This window comes from Mangifera indica, chromosome 11 (assembly GCF_011075055.1).
Source record: "Mangifera indica cultivar Alphonso chromosome 11, CATAS_Mindica_2.1, whole genome shotgun sequence".
Lineage (NCBI taxonomy): Eukaryota > Viridiplantae > Streptophyta > Magnoliopsida > Sapindales > Anacardiaceae > Mangifera > Mangifera indica.
In genome coordinates, this window is record NC_058147.1 from 7,622,444 (window position 1) to 7,646,127 (window position 23,684).

Sequence of the window (23,684 nt, forward strand, 5' to 3'; positions counted from 1 at the left end):
GTGTATCCACTTTAGGTATACAAATATATACACATTTATATGTGTCATCATATGATTGGATGATTTTGAATTAAGAATAAAACAATAACCAATCATATGATGACACATATGAATGTGTATACATTTGTGTATCCAAAGTGGGTACACATAGTATTGCTCATTATTTATACCTATCAAATTTTATCAAACATAGTAATTATTTATACCCAATAATTTTTTAAATAATCATAATTTACTTATTTTGATAATAAAATATTACTCAAACTAAAAACCTTTAAGAGTGGGTGTTGCTTTCCTCAAATGGATAAGGTCCTTTGAGTTGTGCCGCATGGGTTAATCCCTTTGGCATCATGTGAGTGGCTTTGTGAATCTTTCGATTGAAAGAAAAGAGTGGGCTTAACAAATCACAAATAATAAAATTATATATACATATTTTTTATATATAATTAATATATACAAATAATATATTATTATATAATTAAGTAATTTTTAATTAAAGATAAAATAATATTCAATTATATAATAACACATTATTTATATATATGAATTATATATAAAAAATAAATATACAAAATATTACTCAACCACAAAAGGAAAGTTTGTACACCAGGTCCAGGTCAATGCCCAACCGACCCACTGGTCGAATTGGTTACAAATTTTTACGTATATTAAATATTTACTAAATAACTTTAAATATAAATGATAAATGATTTCAAAATACAATGATATACGTAGGGTTGGATTCGAGATCCGCTCAGTTTACATATAGTTGAGCTCAAGCTCATCGAGCTCATGAAAGCCAAACTCAAACTCGATTCGAATTCGGTTTAACTCATTTTTCGTTATTAAAACGACATCATTTTAATACATATTGATCAAAACGACGTCGTTTTGTATCAAATTTTTTAATTAAAAATTTTGACAAATAGTTCAACCTTGATCGAGCTCCTATAAAGCTGATTCGTTTTGGGCTCATTCAAATAGGTTCGATTCGAGCCTAACCCTAAATATACGCGGCCAAATATGTTTAAGAAAAAACAAAAGTTTTAGTGGTATAATAACCAAAAAATAGTTTTTAGCCATAAAATTACATTCTTTTATGAAAGATTTCTTTCTAAATATTTGTATTTTTTTTAATTATACTTACATTTACAGAATTTTTTCTTTCCAAGTATAAGTACGTCTTTATTAAATTAATTAATTTTTTTGGAAAAATAATAATTACATTTTTTTCAATAGTTTTCTTTCCAAATAAATATCTTTATTTTTTAGAAAGTTTCTGAAAAGACAAAATTTACCTTGTGTTTATTAAAACTAAATAACTATTTGTCCCAAAAATTATAAATTTATTATTTATAATTTTATAAATCTATTAATTTTTTAAGTATTTTATAAATTTATTAATAAATTTATAGACAGTATATAATATATTCATTTGTTTGTAGTGATATCACAGTAATATTTGGGGACATATAGAATACACAGTAGTACAAGTAATGCAAAAAAAGTGTTACACATGAATTATGATATAAACATAATATGGGTTAAGGGTTAAAGAGAAATACGAGATTGAGTTATATGGTTTAGTGGCACGAGTGCATGCACATAGATTTCGTGAAAACATATCTCAATATAGTTTTTCATGGGACCATATTTTTATGCACGTTTTCCCAAATTTAGGGTAAACCATGTTATGGAAATGATCTAGTATGACATGAGGAATTAGATATCTACAACACGTGTGAGACTTGATCATGTAGGACATGTGATGACTTAAGATGCCCATAGTACATGTATGAGACATGTTTCATAGTTTTGTAGTTTCAATTTTCACAACACCCATGAAAATATGTTTCTTATGATAATTTTATTAGATATGTTTTTATAAAGGTTGTTACGATCAAACGTTTATGAGATTTTCTCTACACACGCTAACAACAGGGCATAGTTATGATATTACAGTCTAATAAATATGTGTAGGTAAAGAGATTGCACAATTATGTAACTCACTTAGCCATGGTATCTAATCTTTGTCTCAATCTAGACCAATTGACACAAAGAAAAAGTCTTCAAATAATGTTTCAAATAAAATATTTTCACTATCAATGTTTTACATGCATTGTACATAAAGTGGCATCACAAACTCAGTATAGAATATGGATGTGTATTTTAGATAATTGTGAATATATCATCAGAGTTCTAAGACTGAAAGTATTGCCTTGATGATTAAGTCATGTCATCAAAGTTTAGAGTTTGAACTTTATCATTTATGCTTATTTTGACTAAATAGGCATAAATCAACTTAACCAAGTAAGTAGGAGACTTCTTTAAGTTCTTCAATTCATTTTTGAATTGAATGATGATGACAGAGTTTGATTATCTAATAAAATAAAACTATATATATTCATTTTGGGTTCACAAATATATACATATTTATATATGTTATTATATAATTGAGTTATTTTGAATTAAATATAATATAACTCTAATCATGTGATGACACATATAAGTGTGTATATATTTATATACTCAAAATAAATATGCATAATATTACTCTATCTAATATACCAGGTGAGTTAATCATATGGTTAATGCGGCCTAAGATTAAGAAGCAAGAAATATGTTAATAAAGGGAAAAGGACTATTTCCCACCCAAATTTTAGCCCAATTTTAAAGTCACACCCACTGAAAATGAAAAGCCCAAACTCTCACTCATGATCAAACTGTCATCCAAATTTTTAGTTAGAGACAGGGGTAAAATTGTCATTTTATCTATAAACTTTAAAATTTTATCATTTCCCCCTCTAGGTTTTAAAAATTAACACTTCAACCCACCTCCAAGTTTAAAAAAGTATAGATTTCACCCCTAAGGTTTGTTTTCTTTTCTGGCTACCACTGACGGTTAACGCTTTCCACCGATCTCCCTTCTCTAGCTACAAAGGACGATGAAGGACAAACCTTCATTGCTCAAATTTGGATGACGAAGCATCGTCCAAATCTGAAAGAACAAGCGAAGGACAACACTTTGTCATCGCGTCTAAATGACACGACGAGCAACAAAGGACGATGAAGTGTCTTCCTTTGTCATCTAGGTTATGCGACAAGATGGAGATCTCTTTATCACACCATCACTATCGCACCAGAAGAAAGAGGAGGTCAGAGACGACGCTGAAAGATGAAGTTAAAGAGTAAGGGTGAAATTGTTGTTTTTGAAAGTTATGAGAGGTGGTTGAGTTTTAAAAAATATGGAAACCCTAGGTTTAGGGGTGAAAATGTTATTTTTTAAAATTTAAAAACTTTAAGTAAAAGTGAAATATTAGTTTCTAAAACCTTGGGGAAGCGAAAAGTAATAGAATTTATAACTTTTAATATAAACAATAAAATAACTATTTTACCCCCCTTTAACAGAAAAAATTAATAAAAGTTTAGTTATGGGTAAGAGTTTGGGTCTTTCATTTCTCATGAGTGTGGATTTGAGATTAGGTTAAAAGTTGGGTGGGAGATAGTGCTTTTCCCGTTAATAAAATATGCTGTGTTAGATTGATTGTTATTTATGTTAAGACTGGAAATGAGAGTCAAAAGACCACTGTTTTGTTGAATTTGGAATAAAGAAGGGAATTGGGTGAATTAGATTCCGTCATACTTTGGTTTATGTGAGAAAATGAGTAAGAATGGAATATTACATTGTTTTTTTCTTTTTTTTTTTGAGTGATTTATGCCTAGCCCAAGATGTGATACGAAGTAGTTTAGTTTCAAAAATTGATTTAGCTCAATTTAGTTCAGTTCAAATTTGTTTGATTCAAATTTAAATAGAATTCAAGTTAAAAAATTTGACTCATTTTTTAATTTAAACTGAATTCGAACTAAGATATGTTTAGCTCAATTTGACTCGAATTGGGACTTAAATCAATAGTTCAAACTATAGCTCAATTCAATTCGAATTCATAGCTTGAATCAGCTTGAATTTGTGGCTCGAGTCAACTCAAATAAGAAATTTCAAATATTATTTAAGTAAAATGACATTGTTTTATCAATGAACTATAAACTTAAGCTACGAATTTTAATCATATATTTGAACCGTTAATTCGAATCAAATCAAACTACAAATTTAAATTATTAATTTGAATTATAAAATTGAGTCAAACTCGAACTGAATCAAGCTAAGCTATTTTTTATCCTAATCAAACTCAAATCAGACTTAATTTTAGCTTGATAAACTCGAACTGAATTATTTTTTATTCAAGCCAAAGGATGATGAATCCATATTGATACTTGTAAATTTTATAATTTAGTTATTTTATTTTTCTATCATATAACAACGGTTTTCCTTTGTCATAAGTGATAACTTTTTAATAAAATTTGAGAGGTAATATCTCTGTTTGGCTTGTTTTGAAAATGATTATAAATAATAAATTATTAAGTTGAATATTTTAAAAAATTAAAAAAGTTGCACGACGAGTTAACTTGTTAAGAACCAGCAAAGGGCATGACCCAGGGCCCAAGCCCTAGAATCCTAAAGGGATAGTCTGGCCAGCCAATTAGTAGGCTTTGGCATAAACCAACCCCTAAGCACGATGAGCCAATGAGACTTGACTGGACACAACTCATTGTCATCTCTACCCTTAGTTATAAAGGAAATATCACATTAAATTCTTGAAGTTTATTTTCCATTAAAATATTGTGGTGGTGACAATTATTGGGTGTTTATCTTTCTTCATTCTGTCAATGTGAGCTGAAGACGAAGACGTCATGGCTAAAGGACTCGACTCATGACCTAGTTGTATCTTCGTCTCACGAATCAGCATGTCTTCATGCAATTTTGTCATCGTGCATCTTCATTGGCCCATCTCCATAAATGGGTTGATGCTTCAGTTCGTATCAAACTCTGTCTTTGTGCATGACATATTTGTCTTCGGCGTAGAGTTTTAGTTCATCTTCGGCTTAAGGTTTCATTGGGCTCAAGTTGATGCTTCAATTTGTGCAATTTCAACCATGGGGGATTTTAGTCAGAGTAAGAGAGTGTCAAAAGGGAGAGAGACTAGATGAAGAAAGTAATCTGTCAACAGGATTCCAATCGTAAAAAAATGTAAAAAAGAAAAATTAAATCATAAGAAGGAAGATGTAACTTTTCAAAAATTAAATTGAAGAGAAATTATGAGTTTTTAAAAATTAAAGCGAAAAAATTAGATTATTATTTTTATTTTATTGATTAAATGATAATTATAATTTAATAATAATTTTAAATTTTTTAAATTAATAAATAAATATTAAATAAAATTTTCAAAATTTAACAGACGAGAGTTTGATTATAAAATAAACTTTGGGTGGGAATAAATTTTTTGGCCATTGTGAAAAATAAAAGCCACGATGTATCACGTTGTATTATAGATGCAACTCCATGATGTAATCAGACTAAGACCACCAAGGCAAAGTTATGATGGAACCGGACTAGACCAACAAGGCAAGAGATCCAGAGATTTAAGATATAAATATAAACAATAAAATTAAGTATATTTTTAAAGGGTATTAAATTAGGAATAATAATAATAATAATAATATATAACTATATAATTAAGTAATTTTAAATTAAAAATATAATAATACACTTTCGCACAATAACATATTATAATTGATATTTATGATTAGCTTAAATTTATGCTACTAAAGAATTAAAGTCGATCTCTAATCTATGTACCGATTACATAATCTCATAAATTAATTTTAGTTCATGACTTCTCTCAACGAAATATCCTCTTAGATAATCCATAATCAGTTTAAGAACAAGTTCTATTTTACCTTCGCACTTAGTTTTTCTTATTCTTCTATTATTCAAGGTATTTGAAAACTCTATTTACTTTCAACATAAAATGATAAATCATCATATTATATACATAAACTATTGACCATGTGCTTAGTCTATTATTATATAATAACACTATATATATACATCTTTCGTACATAGATAATATGTCATCATGTGATTTGATGATTTTAAATAAAAGATAAAATAATACTCAATTACATGATGTCACATTATCTGTGCATCCAAACACAAGTTAATAAACATGGAATCAATCAAGATAAAAAATAGTCAAGTGAATAGTCAAAATGAATTGTTTTTAACAAACAATATTATTACTAAACAAATTGCTTTTATAGTATGAGTCCAATACATTTTCATTACTAAAAAATGTATGATTGCCCTTACTCGAGTTTACGTTTGGGTAGCTAAGAGAAGCTAGCCCTTGTTAGATATATGTCACATGACAATCTTATCATAAATAAATTGTTTTGACTCTTTTTTTTTCAAACTTGATTGCGGGCGAATGAATTTTGACTATCACTTTATAATCCCGTCTTCAAGCATGTATGTTTCTCATATGCATAATTCTAAAGTTTTTATATGATACCCAAGGTGCAAATGTTTGCTTAACCTACAATCAATATAAATGAATGCAAAGAGGATATAAAGATATATTAATAAAGGATTGACCATAAATGTTATTTTTGTACATATAATACGTTAGTATTAGGACACTAAGAATAACAGTACATACATATGCTTTTGTATACTAAAAATATTTGGATACTATTTAGTTTTTTTTTTCAATAAAATTATGTGTTAACACTTTTAAGTATACAATTGAATATACAGTTGATATGTCATTATATAATTGAGTAATTTTGAATTAAAGATAAAATAACACTTAATCAGAAGATATATTAGCTAGATACTAAAAATGTATATATATATTATTGCTATTTTTTTTTATTGTATTACATATTTTGAAATTTATTTTTAGAATTGCAAATCAAATAAGTATATGAGCACAACACTTATGAGAATGGGAAACAATAGGATGAGTCCAACCATTTATGTTTATATATTGTAAAACAATGAAAATAAAACAAACTAACGGTGGGTTTGGTTTGAATAATGTTTTATTACTAAAAATTAAAGATTAACTTAAAAATATATTACTTTGAATATTACTGAGTATTATTGTATTTGATAAAAATTGATATGTATAAATAATTATTGTGCTTGGTTTGAGTTAATATAAAAATAATAAGATATTATTTTACTTAAATGTCATTGAGTACAATTATTCTAAAATACTTTTTGTATTACTTATTTTATTAATTTTAAAAAATAAAAAATAAAAAGATCGTCTTACTCAAAACCCTAATTATGAAATCCCTTCTCTTCCACTTCGCACCTTGGAACGCACCATGTTCTTATTCTTATAGAGAGAAAGGTGTTTTCACATCTTCTTAACCTAAAATGGTTGAGGAGAGAAAATGTTCTTTTTTTTTAAGGGTACTTTTGGGAACTGATCCAGTGTAGACAAGGCACAAAGGATTATAGCATGTGGCTATGAATCACAATGTTGCGGGTTCGAATCCCTCATCACGTACAACTTGCCAAAAAAGAAAGGACCTTCCCTTTTGGGGTAGGAAAATCATGATTGGGATAACAAACCCAAAGCTATGGAACTTGGGTGTAGGTTTTTTGTTAAAATAGAGTAGTGTTACTTTTTTTTTTTAATTATAGTATGTCTAGCCCAATTGGCATATTTTTTTTTTGTTTTACACTGCATAACCCTTTCTCAGCCGAGCTTGGGCAGAATAGCAAAGCAAGTATTAGTAGCATAGCAAAAATTTGTTCCTTATCATTAATATGTTTGCTTGTGGTAATTGTGGCCTCTCGAGATAATCGATGCTGCATCTTTAATACACTAGCTAATACTAGTACATATGAGAATTCTTAATTGACTAATTATAAATAGACTCATGACTATGGAACAAAAAATTATCGTGGATTTACATTGAGATATAGGCAGTGATAAAGTTATTTTTATTCTAAAAAATTAATAAGTAAAAATATAACACATTACCATTAATAATAAAAGATTATCATAATTTTTTATTATTTATAAATTAAACAAATTAATGTAAATAATAAAAACAGATTATCAAACTAATATTTTAATACTATTAACCAAACCCAACCTTAAAAGTACTTATACATTAAGGGGAAATGAATATATGAAGTTTAAAAAATTTGAAAATGTTTTCCTAATTTTTATTTTTGGTTTGTTAAAAGCATGAAAATAATTTTTACAAATCTAAAATTGCCACTAGGTCAAGGCCCAGGGTTGCATGAGCCCCAATTTGTAAAATTTTTAGCAGAACATATTTTTATGTTTGAAAAACAATATTTTTCTTCCCACTATTAAAAAGGTAATTTCATTAGTTTATAGAATTTATGTCTAAGTGTTAATATCAAACAAATTTCATTTCATTCACTAAATTAAAAATTGATCACTAAAATCCCTAATAAAAAATAAAATCATAACTTACTCTATTTCATATGATTAAAATAATATTTTTAAATACAACTTTGACAGAGTGATTTGATCATAATCATATTTTAAATGGTATAATTTAGTTAAAATCGCATTTAAAATAATGTGATTACCATTTTAGGTGTAATTTTGCTAGAATCATTTAGTACGACTAACCATATTACACTAAGATAGTGTGATTCATACCGAATTATACTATCTCAAGTGTAATTTTAACATAATTGTACCATGTCAAATGTGATCTAACTAAATTGCACCATCCCAAGTGCTATTTCAACTAACTCATACTATCCCAAGTACAATTAGGACATGTTTGTGTTCGATTAGTTAATTGATGGCAAATGATTTTTATTTTACCTTTTTATAATTTTTAACCTATGAATTAATATAAATGAGGGGTGAACATATATTTTATAAATTTTTGGAGCCTAAAATTATTTTGCCTCAGTAAATATTATAAATCTAGCATAAAATATGATTGTCTTTTGGCCAAACGACTATTTCCCACCCAAGGTTTGATGTTTTCTCAAGTTTCCACCCTTTAACTATAGAAATATCAAACACTCACCCATGACCGGTTAGATTTAACAAAACCCTAACGGTAGTAAGGGTAAAAATGTCATTTTTGTTATAATATTAAAAATAAACTAAAATAGAATCTAATTTTGCCCCCCTAAACTTTAAAAACTAAAATTTTTCCCCAGCCTAAGTTTTAAAAAATGGTAGTTTCACCCTAGGGTTTGGTTTTGAAATCTCCGACGACCGTTCCGGCTCCATTGTCGATGGCCTTTCCCTCCCGAAGCAGTCTCTCCTTCCGACGAATGTTTTCCTCCTATTTGGAGGCTCGATCGGCTTCGTCTTCACCTTGAGAGACGAAGAACTTCGTCGGGGAAGACGAAGAACTGGCGAAGACGAAGCCGTCGTCTTCGTCTGGGAAGACGGTCATCTTCCCATAGGTCTTCTTCTGAGAAGACGATCATCTTCCCAGACGAAGAAGACGGCTTCGTCTTCGTCTGGGGAGATGAAGAACTTCGTCTTCCCCGACAAAGTTCTTCGTCTCCTAAGACATCTTCGACATCGATCGAGCCTCCAAATGGGAGGAAAACATTCATCGGAAGGAGAGGTTACTTCGGGAGGGAGAGGTCATCAATAATGAAGCCGGAACGGTCGTCGGAGATTTTAAAACCAAACCCTAGGGTGAAACTGCCATTTTTTAAAACTTAGGCTGAGGAAAAATTTTAGTTTTTAAAGTTTAAGGGGGTAAAAGAGATAAAATTTTCAAGCGTTAGAGTTTTGTTAAATCTAACAAGCCATGGGTGGGTATTTGATGTTTCTATAGTTAAAGGGGAAACATTTGAGAAAATATCAAACCTTGGGTTGGAAATAGCCGTTTGGCCTTGTCTTTTTAGTGAATGGGACGTGTTGATAGATTTCACTAACGTAACTACACGATGGGTGGAAAAAGGGTGAACAGTAATTAGGCAAACATTAGATGGGGAATTGTTATTAGGAAATTAAATGATGGAGCACTGATAGTTTAAGAAACTATTGGGGCATATTGGAAATTCTGTTACTATATAAACAACATCAACTAGGGTTGAAGCCTCTCGCCAGTTTGAGCACGAGGAAGCAGTAGCCGCAGCTCAGGTTTCCTCCTCTCCCATCCCTCTGTTTACTTTAATAGATCAACTGCGTGCGTGTGTTTGGTTTCCGAGAAAATGAACGAATACAATGGAAAATTTGATTTGAATCTCATTTTGTCATGTCGTTTAGGATTTTCTTACAGTGTCTAAATAATGAATCTCTTTTCAGACTGATTATGTTTTGTTCTCTTTCTCTGCAACCTAATGTGCTATCATTTTTATCACCTATGTAAGTGATCTGCCGATTTCGTTTATGATTTATATCTCATTAAACATTAGAAATCAGTTATATTCAAATGTTGTTTTTTTATTACTAGATGTAGATTTTGTTTTACTAGTTTTGGGTTCTAACAGAATTCTCTCACTACAGAAATGAAAGGTCGTAGGATTTTTTTTATTTGAGTTGAATATATTTACTGTTGATTTTTCCTTTAGTGGGTATTAATATATCGTCTGGTATTTTTATGTTACAGAGGAGGAGAAGAATGTCTCACAGGAAGTTTGAGCACCCAAGGCATGGGTCCCTTGGATTTCTACCAAGGAAGCGTGCTGCTCGTCACAGAGGAAAAGGTATAACATTAGTATTCTTTTCATTACTTTGAACTTCTGACAATGTTAACCAAACTCGTAGTCCTTGCTCATACCATTTAAATTCTGTATTCTTATTAAGTCTGAACTTAGGATTTAGATTTTTCTTTATGTTAAGTGTTCTATACATAGTTTTGAAGATAATTGTAGTATTAAACGGGCCTATCTTGAACTCAATTTCGAGATGGCAAAGAAAAACAATGTTTCTTTTGAGGTTTTGTGATGTTGCTTTGTATCTTAGCATATGCTTTTAATAGTTTGGTACACTTTAGCTCAGATATTTTATTAGTCTAACCATATCTATCTTGTACATTTGCAGTGAAGGCTTTCCCCAAGGATGACCCTAGCAAACCCTGCAGGCTCACTGCCTTCCTTGGATACAAGGCTGGTATGACCCATATTGTCAGGGATGTCGAGAAACCTGGGTCTAGTAAGTCAATGGCTCCATTGATTATGTTTTTCTAATTTCACATTTCAATGATGTTATTTCGGATTTATTTTTATTTTATTTTTTGAAACTTGAGATGTCATGTTGCAATATTTATCTTGATCTATGCTTTTCTTCTCTGTAGAGCTTCATAAGAAGGAAGCTTGTGAGGCTGTGACTGTCATTGAAACTCCTCCAATGGTAGTCGTTGGAGTTGTGGGATATGTGAAGACACCACGTGGTCTCAGGTCATTGAACACTGTCTGGGCTCAGCATCTGAGTGAGGGAGTGAGAAGAAGGTTCTATAAGAATTGGTGCAAGTCCAAGAAGAAGGCCTTCACAAAGTACTCAAAGCAATATGAGTCAGAAGAGGGAAAGAAGAACATTCAGGCACAGCTGGAGAAGATAAAGAAATATGCAACTGTTGTCCGAGTTTTGGCACACACTCAGGTAATAATACTTGATTGGTGAATTTTGTTGCCTCACTGATTTAATTAATTTATCGTTCCTTAATCCATTACTCCAGACTAATGTGTAAATGTTTTTTTATCAATGTCCTAAAGATTAGGAAAATGAAGGGTTTGAAACAGAAGAAAGCTCACCTGATGGAGATCCAGGTCAATGGTGGAACCATTGCTCAGAAGGTTGACTATGCATATGGGTTCTTTGAAAAGCAAATCCCCATTAATGCTGTCTTCCAGAAGGATGAGATGATTGACATCATTGGTGTCACCAAGGGTAAGGGTTATGAAGGTGTTGTCACTCGTTGGGGAGTCACTCGCCTTCCTCGCAAGACTCACAGGGGTCTGCGTAAGGTGGCTTGTATTGGTGCCTGGCATCCTGCTAGAGTCTCATTTACAGTTGCCCGAGCTGGTCAGAACGGATACCACCACCGTACTGAAATGAACAAGAAAATCTACAAGCTTGGCAAAAGTGGGCAGGAGTCCCACACTGCTATTACTGAATATGACAGGTCAGTTTTCATGTCCAATTAAGTAACTTAATTTTTATTGGAGATTTTTTGTTTCTCATTTTGCTGATGGCCTTTTTATACTTGTTACATAATAATATGGTTGTATTATCTCCATTCTCTACTGTAGATTTCATGAATTGATTATAATATGACTTTGAAGCATTTATTTGATGCACCTAGTTGTACTTTTCAACCTCAGTGGAACTTAGTTTGTGGAGTCCATGAAATTATCCTATGTATGATCATGTTATTGGTGTTGATAGTTTTTGGTTATCTTGATTTCTGATTTGCTGTCTTCTGGCATGTGTAATGATTCAGGACTGAGAAGGACATCACTCCAATGGGTGGCTTCCCTCACTATGGTGTAGTAAAGGATGATTACATTATGATCAAGGGATGCTGTGTTGGACCTAAGAAGAGGGTGGTTACACTTCGCCAATCGCTGCTTGCACAGACATCTCGTTTGGCTCTTGAGGAAATCAAACTCAAGTTCGTGGACACCTCTTCCAAGTTTGGTCATGGTCGTTTCCAGACAACACAGGAGAAACAGAAGTTCTATGGACGCATGAAGGCTTGATTACACAAAGAAGTGCAGAATTTTGGGTTGTCATAGTAAATTTTGTGCTTTTAAGTTCCTTCGCAATTTACATTGTCTCTTAAAAGACGATTTTCTGATTTTTGATTTATTTAGGTCCTTTTTTCTAGAGATGAGAAGGATTTGGAACAAAGGTGGTCATGTTTTTTTTCAATTGAGAATTTTAAAATTTGAATTTACTACCTTATTTTATTGTTCTCCATATTTGAGCGGTATATTTAACAAAATTGTTAATTTTGTGATAGAAATGCTAATTCGGTGAGCAGTTTTTGTAAGGAAACTTTTTTTTTTCTATATTTGGTGTATATTCAAAGTGAATATGTATAATTTTATTATTAAAAAGTGTAATATATTAATAGGCCACTGAGTGGTATTAATTGTCGTTCAATCTGGATGGACTTCGGCAATGGTTGATTGTTGATGGTGTCAATGGTCGACATAGTAGGCTCAAATCACCATCCAAGTGTTATGAAAATGGAAACGACATTTTGACAACACATCAATTATAACCGAAAAAAAACGAAAACAAGAATGTCTAATGGATATACGCTTACATCATCCCATAGCCATTGGCCTGAAGTTAATATTGGCATCCAGAAGGGCCTTTGTCCTAGGGGCCAAAAGAACAGTGCCACACATATTGTCCTTTGTAACATCCTTATACCGATTGAAGAATGTTGTATAGTTCCGTTGGATCATGCTCATCTAACTCAAGCATGGTAATATTACACTTCCTCCATGACTTGATTGGGTTCGTATAAGAGTTTAGTTGAAACCATTTTTCCTTTAATAAACAATTGCATATCTTTTGTGGAAAGACACTAGTAATATATACGATATTCAAAATTTTCATATCAACCCCATATTGCAAGAGTCATCTTGAACTAGTATATCGATGATTACATCAATATTGATATCTTATTAGAAATATAATAGAAATTAAATTATCATATAAAACATTAACAAAATTAGCTAAAACTATAGATTCGCAAATGTAGTAAAATATTAAATGAATTTGTATTTTACCTCTTAGGGGTTCTTTCTATGTTAGTGACTTGCTATTATCTCTTATAATGATGCAACAACAAATTCTACCGCCCCATCTAATGGTCAATTTATTATAGGACCCTTAACCATCTATGTTTGTGTTGACAAAATCTTGAACATCATTTCACTTACACTATAAAAGATGTCATTGGAAATTAGGTCAAACTCACATGGATCTAGATTGGGATTGAGCATGAAACAACAATTATTGATTGTGTCATGGCCATCTACAAAGACATTGTCATTTAGAATGTCATTTGAAGTGAATGTATGGATTAAACTAACACCTTATCCGATATTAGACAATCACTAATGACTGGTGTTAACTTTTACGACGCTAAGGTGTTTTATGACAGGTCGATACTAATCTGCTTCATTCTTTAACAAAATTGTTTTAACATCTTTCTATTATGTCCAAAATAAACTCAATAAAAAAAAATTAAAAATTTTAGTATGACCATTAAAATGTACTTACAACCTTGTTGTTGCATATCCTAGGGACACCTTCCTAATTAGGGATATTATTGGTCCTCCAAGCATGGACCTTCCCCTATCCAACCAGCTCCTCCCAAAGTGAATAGGTTTGAGGTAATCCTTTTTCCATAGTAGGTGTTGTCTAGGGATGACAATTTGAGTCTAATTTTAGGGGCCTTGATCTTCTCCAACCCTAACGAGAAAGAAATTCTCTAATAGAAATGGGAAAGGGACAAGGATGGAGATAAAAAAAATCTCTGTAATCGGGGATGGGGATACATGTGTTCCCTCCCCGCTCCTACCCCCTTCTTTTTATATTAATATATTTATTTAAAATACTAATATATTTTTTATAGTTTTAAATTATTTATGTTTTTCAAATTTATTTAAATTTTTGTTGTATATATTAAAGTAGTTAATATATATTTGTGATTAAAAAGTAAAAAAAATATTTTTTTTTTGCGAGTATAGAGAGGGGTTTTTCCCTGCGGGGATAGAGAGGAGATGAAGAGGAGATTTTTCTTTGCGAGGAGTGGACAGGGAATCATTTTTATCCCTGTAGCGAGAACAGGTCGGGGACGGGGATTAAAATCCCCTCCCCACCCCTCCCCGTTGCCATCCCTAGTACTGTCTCCTTCACCCCATGCCTAGGCCCATGGCTCTTTCCTTCAACTCCTCTAACCTGTGGTAAGCCTTGTACCCACATGGCTGATTGTTGCCAACATTTATTCACAGGGCATAAGCATTTTATCATGCTTAAGATTTAGTGTTAACTTAAATGTCAGTGTAGACAGTGAACGCACCAACACACACTCTTACCGGTCCTTTATTAATGTTTTAATGCTCATAAGAACTCCATTATTGGACCCATATTTGTCTTCTTACCCTATTTATGGTTTGAGCAACTCCATTCTAACCCAATTACAATTAGAAAACCACCGCCATGAATATTCCAAAAGCAAAAACACTATTATTGAATCAAAAGGATGATTAAACTATAAACCTTATAAGCTTATAAAAATAAACTCCCGTTCTAAAATTTATGACGTGTTATTGAGTTAGATGATGTAATTAGCATATAATATCATTTTACCCCCTTATGATTACACCAAAAATTTAAATTACAAAGGAAAAAGTATTAAAGCTAAAATTTCTGACCTGTTCATATGGTATCCGAGATATTATTTTATTGAAGATTAGTTTTATATATAGTTATATTATGATTTATGTCACTGATTTTATCCTACTTTAAACTCATTAAGATAATGACTTTAATTATCGATTATTTTATATGAAAATATCCTAATCTGACGTTAATGTACCCTTAACTATATTACACAAACTTCATGGTTGAAGTATCCAAAAAATAACAATATATCTATGAAACCAATAATCATATACACTTAACTCTTGAATACGCTGATTAACTGTGTCTTCCTAAACATCTGTCACGCTAACTAACCTTGAGCCGCAACAAAAGCTCCCTTGTCATCTCGGTAAAACTAGGAGCCCATTAAAGGCCATTGGCTTTAGATCAGCAACAGCAAAAGTTACCAAGCCACGGCCTTTTAACTAACACCGTTACGGTGCCAGTAACGTAGTAAAACCCAAAAGTTAAAAAAATATGTTGATAAAATGGGTCCGGCAAGATGGGCATGGGCCCCGCCCAATAACATAACTCGTATAAAAGTCAATGCTTTTAGGGCGAGAGGCAGAAAACAGATAGGGCAACGCAATCAGTCTACTATTTCAGGCTCCCTCTTCTTCTTCTTCTCGACTCGACACATCACAACTGAACATGCGAAGCAATCTGTCTACACTTTAACTGCTGAGTCATCTTCTTTCTCTCTTTCTCTTTCCTCTTTCTGTCACTTTCTCTCAGGCAAGGTCTTTTTTATTCTCTTTCTCCTCGATTTCGCGATTTTTCTCTGTTTGTTTGAAAGGAATAACAAAAGTCAGAACGACGACGTTTTATCTGTAGTTGCTAATTTGTTTAGATGCGAAGCCTTAGGCCGTTTTGTTACCTGAATCAATCTACGTTTCTAGTAACTCGAAATGTCTCTAGCGACGTCATGTTGTTAACATTAACTAATGTGATTATGAGTTATGTGAATTTGGCGCTATAGAGATTGTTCGTTTGTTGGAACTTATCTGAGTGGAAAGTTTTATTTTTATGTATTTTTGTTTAGTTTGGGTTGTTAAGTAGGTACTTAATGCGCATTGGTAGTGTTCAATAATTGGTAACTACATGTTGAAAATTAATGCTGCGTTAGAAGCTGAAATGTTTCTGTGGTTGGCCTTGTTACAGGGTGATTTTCAATTTCAATGGCTGAACCTTCCAAAGTTATTCACGTTCGCAATGTGGGCCATGAGATTTCTGAAGTATGTTCTTTGTCAATTTTCTGCTATTTAACTTAAGTTTGTTTCATGTAGTTAGTTTTATTGGAAAAAGCAATATTATTATGTAATTAGGTGCCTAGTGCATTGAACGTAAGGGCTAGAAACTTGGGATGAGTTAAGTTTCTTGTGTTTCATTTGTATCTTGTGGATGCATCTTCTTCTTTTTCTTATACATCATCTAATAGACTTGCTCTGGGTTTATCAGAATGATTTACTTCAGCTATTCCAGCCATTTGGAGTCATAACTAAGCTTGTGATGCTTCGTGCAAAAAATCAGGTTTGTTATTTCTTGCACATACGGTAGCTGCTTGCCGTCTGAAGCTAGCTAAGCCTTAAGATTTGATGTTTGTATTTTGTTTGCCTTGTGTTTAGGCTCTCCTCCAAATGCAAGATGTTCCTTCAGCCATGGCTGCTCTCCAGTACTACACAAATGTCCAACCATCAATAAGGCATGAAAATATTGCAAATTTTTGCTTTGGAAAATCCTTCTTTGATGATCTTACATTTTGTGCTTGTAAATATCACCTGTATGTACTGAAGATATTAAAATACAGTCATGTCCCTCTATTTTTGAAGTTAGAATTGTGTCATCACAGGGGAAGGAATGTTTATGTTCAGTTCTCATCGCATCAGGAGTTAACAACGATGGATCAAAATACTCAGGGACGAGGGGATGAGGTTGGTACCTGAGCCTGATATGTAAAATTCAAATTACATGCATACATTTATGTACGAGGGAAAATATAAAAGAGCTTGAATGGAACAATTGGTGTCTTTTTTTTTTTTTTTTGTGATAATGATCAATATATTATTCAGGGTAATAGGGATGTAGTGTTGATGTTCCTATCCCGTTTTTCATTTAATTTTTTGCATCTACATAATGTTTAAATTAGATTGTATCAGTTCATTGATGATATCACCTTACATGTTGACATAACCTGTAGCAGGAACTAATCTAAATTAGTATATAAAATGGAATGCTAAATTTGGTAATACTATAGATAGTAACAGGATAATTGTGCATATTGATTGCCAAAAAAAATATAGTTTCAATATCTCGGTTTGCGAGTTAGTGTAAGGCCTAAGTATTACCACGTGCTGTAAAGCAGTGCTGGTCCACCATTTTTAGTGTAATGTCAGAGAGACAATTTAGTTTTAGTAAATAATTGCTTGTATTTGACAAACAAGAGAATCATTTTAAAGATTGTTTTTCTTATCAGAACTAGGCACTGGCAAATTGATCTCTTTTATACTTAATTTTTATTTGTCAATAAAGAATATGAACCTTTGTGAATTTAAAAAAAAAAAAAAAAGAAAGAGCATTTTAATATTTTCTGTAATACAGTTTGATGCATAGAGGTGCATGTATTTCAACCTTCAAAGTGCAACTGTGGTATTGAAGTTACTTTACATCATCAAATGCAAATAGCCAGCAAAATCATTATTTTTATTGACGTTTTTGCTCTTTCTCTGTATTTTCTGTTCTAATAATCTCATATTTCTTTGTTTTAAGCACTGTGGATGATTGTTTGTTTTAGTTCTTTTCTTTATCTTTACTTCTCTCTATATTCCCTTCCTGCTGTCTTTATTTCTCTATTTATTCTCTTCTCTCTCTTCTGTCTCTTTGCTGGTTTGCTGTTGGGCACTCTCTGGATGCATAGCCGAACCGAATCCTCTTAGTTACAATTCATCACATGCTTTATCCTATTACTGTGGAAGTGCTGCATCAAGTTTTTACTACTCATGGATTTGTGGAGAAGATCGTCACATTCCAGAAGTCAGCTGGTTAGCTCAATGGATAAATGTTCTGTTTCATGGTTTTGATGATCAGTATTCTAACAATAGCTTTGAAGCTGTGATATCTGTTGTGTTTTATCATAGTTGGAGTGCTTGTGTAGACATTTCTTATCTCTTGTAATTAAGAAAAAGCAATAGTCACAGAGCTTTGTGTCTGGTGTTTTGACTTTTTCCCCCCCTTCTTTTCATCTTTTTTTTCTAACTGTGTGTAGGTTTTCAAGCTCTAATCCAGTATCAATTACGCCAAAGTGCTGTAGTAGCTAGAACTTCTCTTCAGGTGCTACACAGTCTCTTGCTTACTAAGCTACTCTGAACTACAAGTTTGTTTATGGGATTTCTAGTGGCTTGCTTCTGAAAAGAGTTAACATTTGGCTTCTCCATAGGGTCGCAATATTTATGATGGTTGCTGTCAGCTAGACATTCAGTTCTCAAAGTAGGTTTTTAACATTCTATAAAATTTACTATTGTCATTGTCTGATCACGATAACTATCTTCACAAGCATATCCTATTTTTTGTTTTTTGTTTTTTAGTTTGTGGTTAATTTTTTTATTTCTTTTTTTTGATACAGCCTTGATGAGCTACAAGTGAACTACAATAATGAGCGGTCAAGGTTGGATAGTTCGCTTGGGTTCTTAATTTGTTCTCTTTTATCTGTTCTAAATTATCTTTTTATGTTTCTTTCCTGTTGATTAGGGACTTCACAAATCCAAATCTTCCTTCAGAACAGAAAGGCAGATCCTCACAAGTATATTTCTCGATCTCTTGTTATTATTCTGTACTTAAGCTTCATGGTTAATATATTCCTGTTGCTATTATTTACTTTGTATGCTAACTTTGTATCTGTTTTTGGTATAACAGTCTGGGTATGGTGATGCAGGAGGTATGTATGCCCCTGGAGCCAGGGCAGGTGCTTAATTTGGTGGTTCCAAATGGAAATTCTACCTTTTGCTTACCGATTGTAATCATGTTTTATTCATTAACTGATCTATATTTTTGTTTTTTTGTTTTCCAGTTCCATTTCCGCAGGTTAGTGATATTCAGTTCACACTATAAGTGCTATATGAGGCATCTCTTTCTGAGCTGGTGGTTATTAGCATCTATACTTACTATTTGGGAACTTTGTGGATATCTATGGGCTGACCCTACTTCTAGCTTTCTTTTCCCCTTGAACTTTTTAATATGATTGTATAATTTTGTTTACTGTGTTAACCTAATTAGTGCCAACTTTTAGCCTTTTTCTGCATTGCCAGCTTTTATATCCTTCAGTGAATGCGTTGGAAACTGAAATAGAAATTTGTCAGTTTAATAGTGGGTTTAAAGAAATTTTAACCAGGGCCAAACTTTGTGACACTGATGGACAGCTGCAGATGCCAAATACGTCCGTATTTTTTCACTGTAACATCGTTAATTTATTTTTAACGTAAAAGTTGTTCGTGGGTATGGTATTTGTTTTATAGACATGTTAAAAGTTCTTTTTTGTTAAATGGTTGATATTATTTGAATCTCTTTGTTAAGAGATGTTACTGATGAGTTGGCTCGTGTCAAGTTGACGGTTACTTCTCTTCAATTGCACTAAATTGTCATATGTGTGTATCGTAGTTATCTTGAAAAGCCATTATGTTAATTTATGTTTCTTTAGATTTGCCAACCATGATTTAATGATTTTGTTGTTCTGTTCTTGAAAACTAGATGGCCAATGCAGCTGCAATTGCAGCTGCCTTTGGGGGAAGTTTACCTCCTGGAATTTCAGGGACAAATGAGAGGTGTACAATCTTAGTGTCCAACCTAAATTCTGATGTAAGTCATCTTTGATCTTATTCTTTGCCTGTTTCTCCTTAGAATATATGAAGTTTTAAGATTTCCAGCATTCATTCTTGAATATTATTGTGCAATGCAGAGGATAGATGAGGATAAGCTTTTCAACATGTTCTCCCTCTATGGAAACATCATAAGAATTAAACTTCTCCGTAATAAACCAGATCATGCACTTGTTCAGATGGCTGACGGCTTCCAGGCTGAATTGGCAGTGCACTTTCTGAAGGTTTGTTTGTGCATCTCCTATGATTATTTTGTTTTTTTTTTTTTTTTTTTGACAATTGAAGGGAAACTGCAAAAATTACACTTGTCTTTTTGACTCTTTTCACTCGAGGCCTAAGTATAAGGGTAGGATATTGGAACCACATGGTAGAATTGAGGATTTGGGTAGTGTTTCAGGCCAAAATATGATCACTGACAAAGTTTGTGACTTGGTCAGTTTGTGTTAAACCAACCAAAACGCGGTACTGATTTATTTTTGGAAATTTTTTGTTGAGTCATTCAAGCACCAAATGAACAATGTACAAACTTGTATGTGGAGCTTTAATACAACTTAATCAACTCTTAGAAAACATTGCACTTGTGTATGAATAACATTAGTTCTCGTTAAAACTAAATTTTTAAGACCTTTGACTGACTTCTACTAATTTAAACTTCAAATCTAAGACCTTTGGGAAATAGAGATGACAATGCTTATGCTAGGTACCTCAACAATGTTCCAATTTCTCAACCAATGGAAATCAAGTAATTGACAGGGAAATGAAGAAAAGAGCTGCAATATGTATTGAAAGTTATTGAATTTACAAAGAACAATAAGGCTAAATCTAAAACACTCCCAATTCCGTCTTTCCAAAGGCCGAATTCTCTCCCTACTATTGTCTAGTAAGAGGCTAGACGCACTCCTTCAATCAACCAAAGTGCTCGGAAATCTTAGAAAACAATCTCCCTCCTCTTTCTTATTTCTTTTATAGCACTCATGCCTTTTTCATCAGCTTTCCTAAACATCACACATATTTGCCACCTCATCAACAGGCCAAGTTCTTCTACTCTCACCCTTAACTTTCTTCTTGTAGTCCATGGTAATTAGGTGCCTAACAGCTTATTTTGGAAATCAAAATCTTTTATGGCAGAAAATCTTTGGCTGATGGATGTGCATGTGTCCAACCAATGAGAGAATACATGCATGACATGTGTGCTGATGTGAGACTCCCTCATTGGTGAGATGCATGTGCATCTGTTGCACCCAAAAATTTCCCCTTTAATCAACTCTTGGTTTGGCATCTAAACTCTTGGGGTTGATTATTTGATTTGCACTACTACTATAATCCATCACCTTGAGTATGGTCAAGGCGACCGATGGTCCAAAGGCGATCTCTGTTAGCGATTTTTTGATACTTCTGGAGAAGTTTTAGGCCTTGAAAAAGTGCGCTTTATTATCACACAAGACTTTGGTGATGTCTGAGGCAATTTTGAGGGTTATCGACGAGTTTCAAGGTCATCTTAGAGGCCAACAAGGAATTATAAGGTCGCCAAAGAGGTCGTTGGCCAGTTATGAGGTCATAAAAAGGTATTGTTGGAGAGATTATTGACGAGTTCTGAGGTTGTTGTAGAGGTCGCTGGAGAGATGGTGACGAAATAATAATATTTAATTGATAATTTTATTTCCTTAATTAAAGTTTTACACTTGCTGCATTAAATTTCTCTTCCTACCAACTTTTTTTTACCCTTTTTTCTTCTCTTTGACTTAACCCTCTGCTCCATTTTCTTGTTTGCTTATTATCCCTTTTAATTTTTTTTTATCGCCTTTGGTCCAAAGGCACCACCTTCACCTTGCTTTTTTCGCCTAGGCAATAGGACCCTCATTGCCTTAAAGTGCTTTTCCTTTTTAACAACTGTGGTTGGATTAAAAATTATGGTCTGTATTTAAATTTCAGTGAGATATTTAGGCTTTAAAGTACCTTCTTTTTTTATCTGGTCGACTTTTAAAAGGTAGCAGCCTTTTGTTTCCATACATGTATAATGCAAATAAAAAAGATGGAAAGAAAATTGTCGAAAACAGATTGCACTTCATTTACATTAGCTATTTGCTTCTGAAAATGTAGACCAGAAAAGTGAGCAAGGATGATTCGTTCTTTTGTTCATGTCAATGTTCTTGTAAAACATGTGGAGGAGACATGAATATCCAATACAAAAGATTGGTTTATGGGGTGGAGTGACTCATTGTCTTTATAAAACCCAAGTTTCAAAAACATCTCAATGTGGTGGAGTAATTTCTCCCGACAATAAACTCAGCATTGTTCAAGGGGCGATTATAAAGTCCTAGAAATCCCACATTAGATGATTAAGAGGATATCCTGGGCTTTATAGGAGGATGTGCTGCATCAATAGACTGGTGTTTTGGGTGGCATTGTCCAAATCAGTCTAAGCCATGTCTCAAGATTTTACAAATTTATGGTCTTGGTTATTTGGATGAGAAGGTTGGTGTTCCTCTGTCAATTGAGGGCTTGCACTCTACTTTGGATGTTATGTTGGAGAGTTTTCCTAACTAGCTGAATTTTTTAAGACAGCTGGTCCAGATAAAATTTTTTTAATATTTCTGAATTGAGTTCATTTTTTAATTTGATGGTCTCTGTATTGCATTTGGTAAACTTTGCAGTTTTACTATTAGTGAACCATTTTATCATGATACAGGGAGCCATACTGTTTGGAAAGCGATTGGAGGTCAATTTCTCTAAGCATCAAAACATAACACAGGGTGCTGATACACATGAGTACATAAACTCAAATCTCAACCGCTTTAACCGTAATGCTGCGAAGAACTACCGTTATTGCTGCTCACCGACAAAGATGATCCACCTTTCCACTCTGCCACAAGATGTCACTGAAGAGGAGATTGTGAGCCACCTAGAGGAGCATGGCACCATTGTGAATACCAAGCTCTTCGAGATGAACGGAAAGAAGCAGGCTCTTGTTATGTTTGAAACCGAGGAGCAGGCCACTGAAGCCCTTGTGTGCAAGCATGCTAGCTCTCTTGGTGGGTCTATAATCCGAATTTCCTTCTCCCAGTTACAGTCGATAAGAGAAAACTCACAGTAACAGGGTTAATATGTCTGAACACTCCAAGGATTAAGGATTCATTTAAGAACAAGGACCTTTTTATGTAGGTGACTGTCATCTTCGTTGTCTCATTTCCTGTACTAACGGTGGATTAACTTATTTTACAGTGGTAAACCCAGTCTTTGATAGCTTTTATTTCCTCATCAACTTTGATTTCATCTTCTGTGCATGTACCCAGTAATTTTTGTTAGGATTGTTCAATTTGGGGTAGATATTTTTGCAGATATGGTCAGTTTGAGGAGTTGAAAGAGAGAGAGAACTGTTTCTGGGTTAGGGATGTCTTATGTATTATTTTTCTTGTATATATCTTGTAAATCAAGCTGATCGAGTCGGTTTTGTTGAATTTCATTTGCCCCAACTGGTTTATGATCTTGAAGCGTTATGTTTCCAGTTCGTATTCTTCCTCTCCTCCTTGCCTCCCCCTCTTCCTCTCTTTGC

General features: G+C 32.9%; 2 protein-coding genes across 3 annotated transcripts; both read left to right on the forward strand.

The window, feature by feature from the left end:
- Positions 1-9,877: 9,877 nt before the first annotated feature.
- Positions 9,878-12,797, forward strand: LOC123230088 (60S ribosomal protein L3-1-like). The gene is made up of 6 exons (XM_044656203.1): positions 9,878-10,016; positions 10,486-10,582; positions 10,920-11,030; positions 11,173-11,477; positions 11,591-12,000; positions 12,319-12,797. Exons 2-6 carry the CDS (start codon positions 10,498-10,500, stop codon positions 12,575-12,577), a joined length of 1,170 nt encoding a protein of 389 aa, XP_044512138.1. The 5' UTR covers positions 9,878-10,016; positions 10,486-10,497; the 3' UTR covers positions 12,578-12,797.
- Positions 12,798-15,816: 3,019 nt separating this feature from the next.
- On the forward strand, positions 15,817-23,589 carry LOC123229799 (polypyrimidine tract-binding protein homolog 3). 2 transcript variants are annotated; one of them, XM_044655765.1, is made up of 15 exons: positions 15,817-15,998; positions 16,425-16,498; positions 16,722-16,793; positions 16,889-16,965; positions 17,113-17,194; positions 18,178-18,301; positions 18,526-18,590; positions 18,697-18,746; positions 18,883-18,924; positions 19,008-19,059; positions 19,173-19,221; positions 19,327-19,340; positions 20,004-20,111; positions 20,212-20,355; positions 22,821-23,589. In XM_044655765.1, exons 2-15 carry the CDS (start codon positions 16,442-16,444, stop codon positions 23,223-23,225), a joined length of 1,341 nt encoding a protein of 446 aa, XP_044511700.1. In that variant the 5' UTR covers positions 15,817-15,998; positions 16,425-16,441; the 3' UTR covers positions 23,226-23,589. The 2 variants fall into 2 exon arrangements, with proteins under 2 accessions (XP_044511700.1, XP_044511702.1); XM_044655767.1 differs by having other exon boundaries at positions 15,818-15,998; positions 19,173-19,194.
- Positions 23,590-23,684: the final 95 nt, after the last annotated feature.

What these genes read in the sequence shown, in the direction of transcription:
- LOC123229799 (XM_044655765.1), top strand. Translation starts at nt 16,442, where the DNA reads ATGGCTGAACCTTCCAAAGTTATTCACGTTCGCAATGTGGGCCATGAG. An exon ending in TGCTTCGTGCAAAAAATCAG is followed by an intron (nt 16,794 to 16,888) that starts GTTTGTTATTTC and finishes CCTTGTGTTTAG; the next exon opens with GCTCTCCTCCAAATGCAAGA. An exon ending in AGAAAGGCAGATCCTCACAA is followed by an intron (nt 19,060 to 19,172) that starts GTATATTTCTCG and finishes TTGGTATAACAG; the next exon opens with TCTGGGTATGGTGATGCAGG.
- LOC123230088 (XM_044656203.1), top strand. Translation starts at nt 10,498, where the DNA reads ATGTCTCACAGGAAGTTTGAGCACCCAAGGCATGGGTCCCTTGGATTT. An exon ending in TGCTCGTCACAGAGGAAAAG is followed by an intron (nt 10,583 to 10,919) that starts GTATAACATTAG and finishes GTACATTTGCAG; the next exon opens with TGAAGGCTTTCCCCAAGGAT. An exon ending in GCTATTACTGAATATGACAG is followed by an intron (nt 12,001 to 12,318) that starts GTCAGTTTTCAT and finishes GTAATGATTCAG; the next exon opens with GACTGAGAAGGACATCACTC.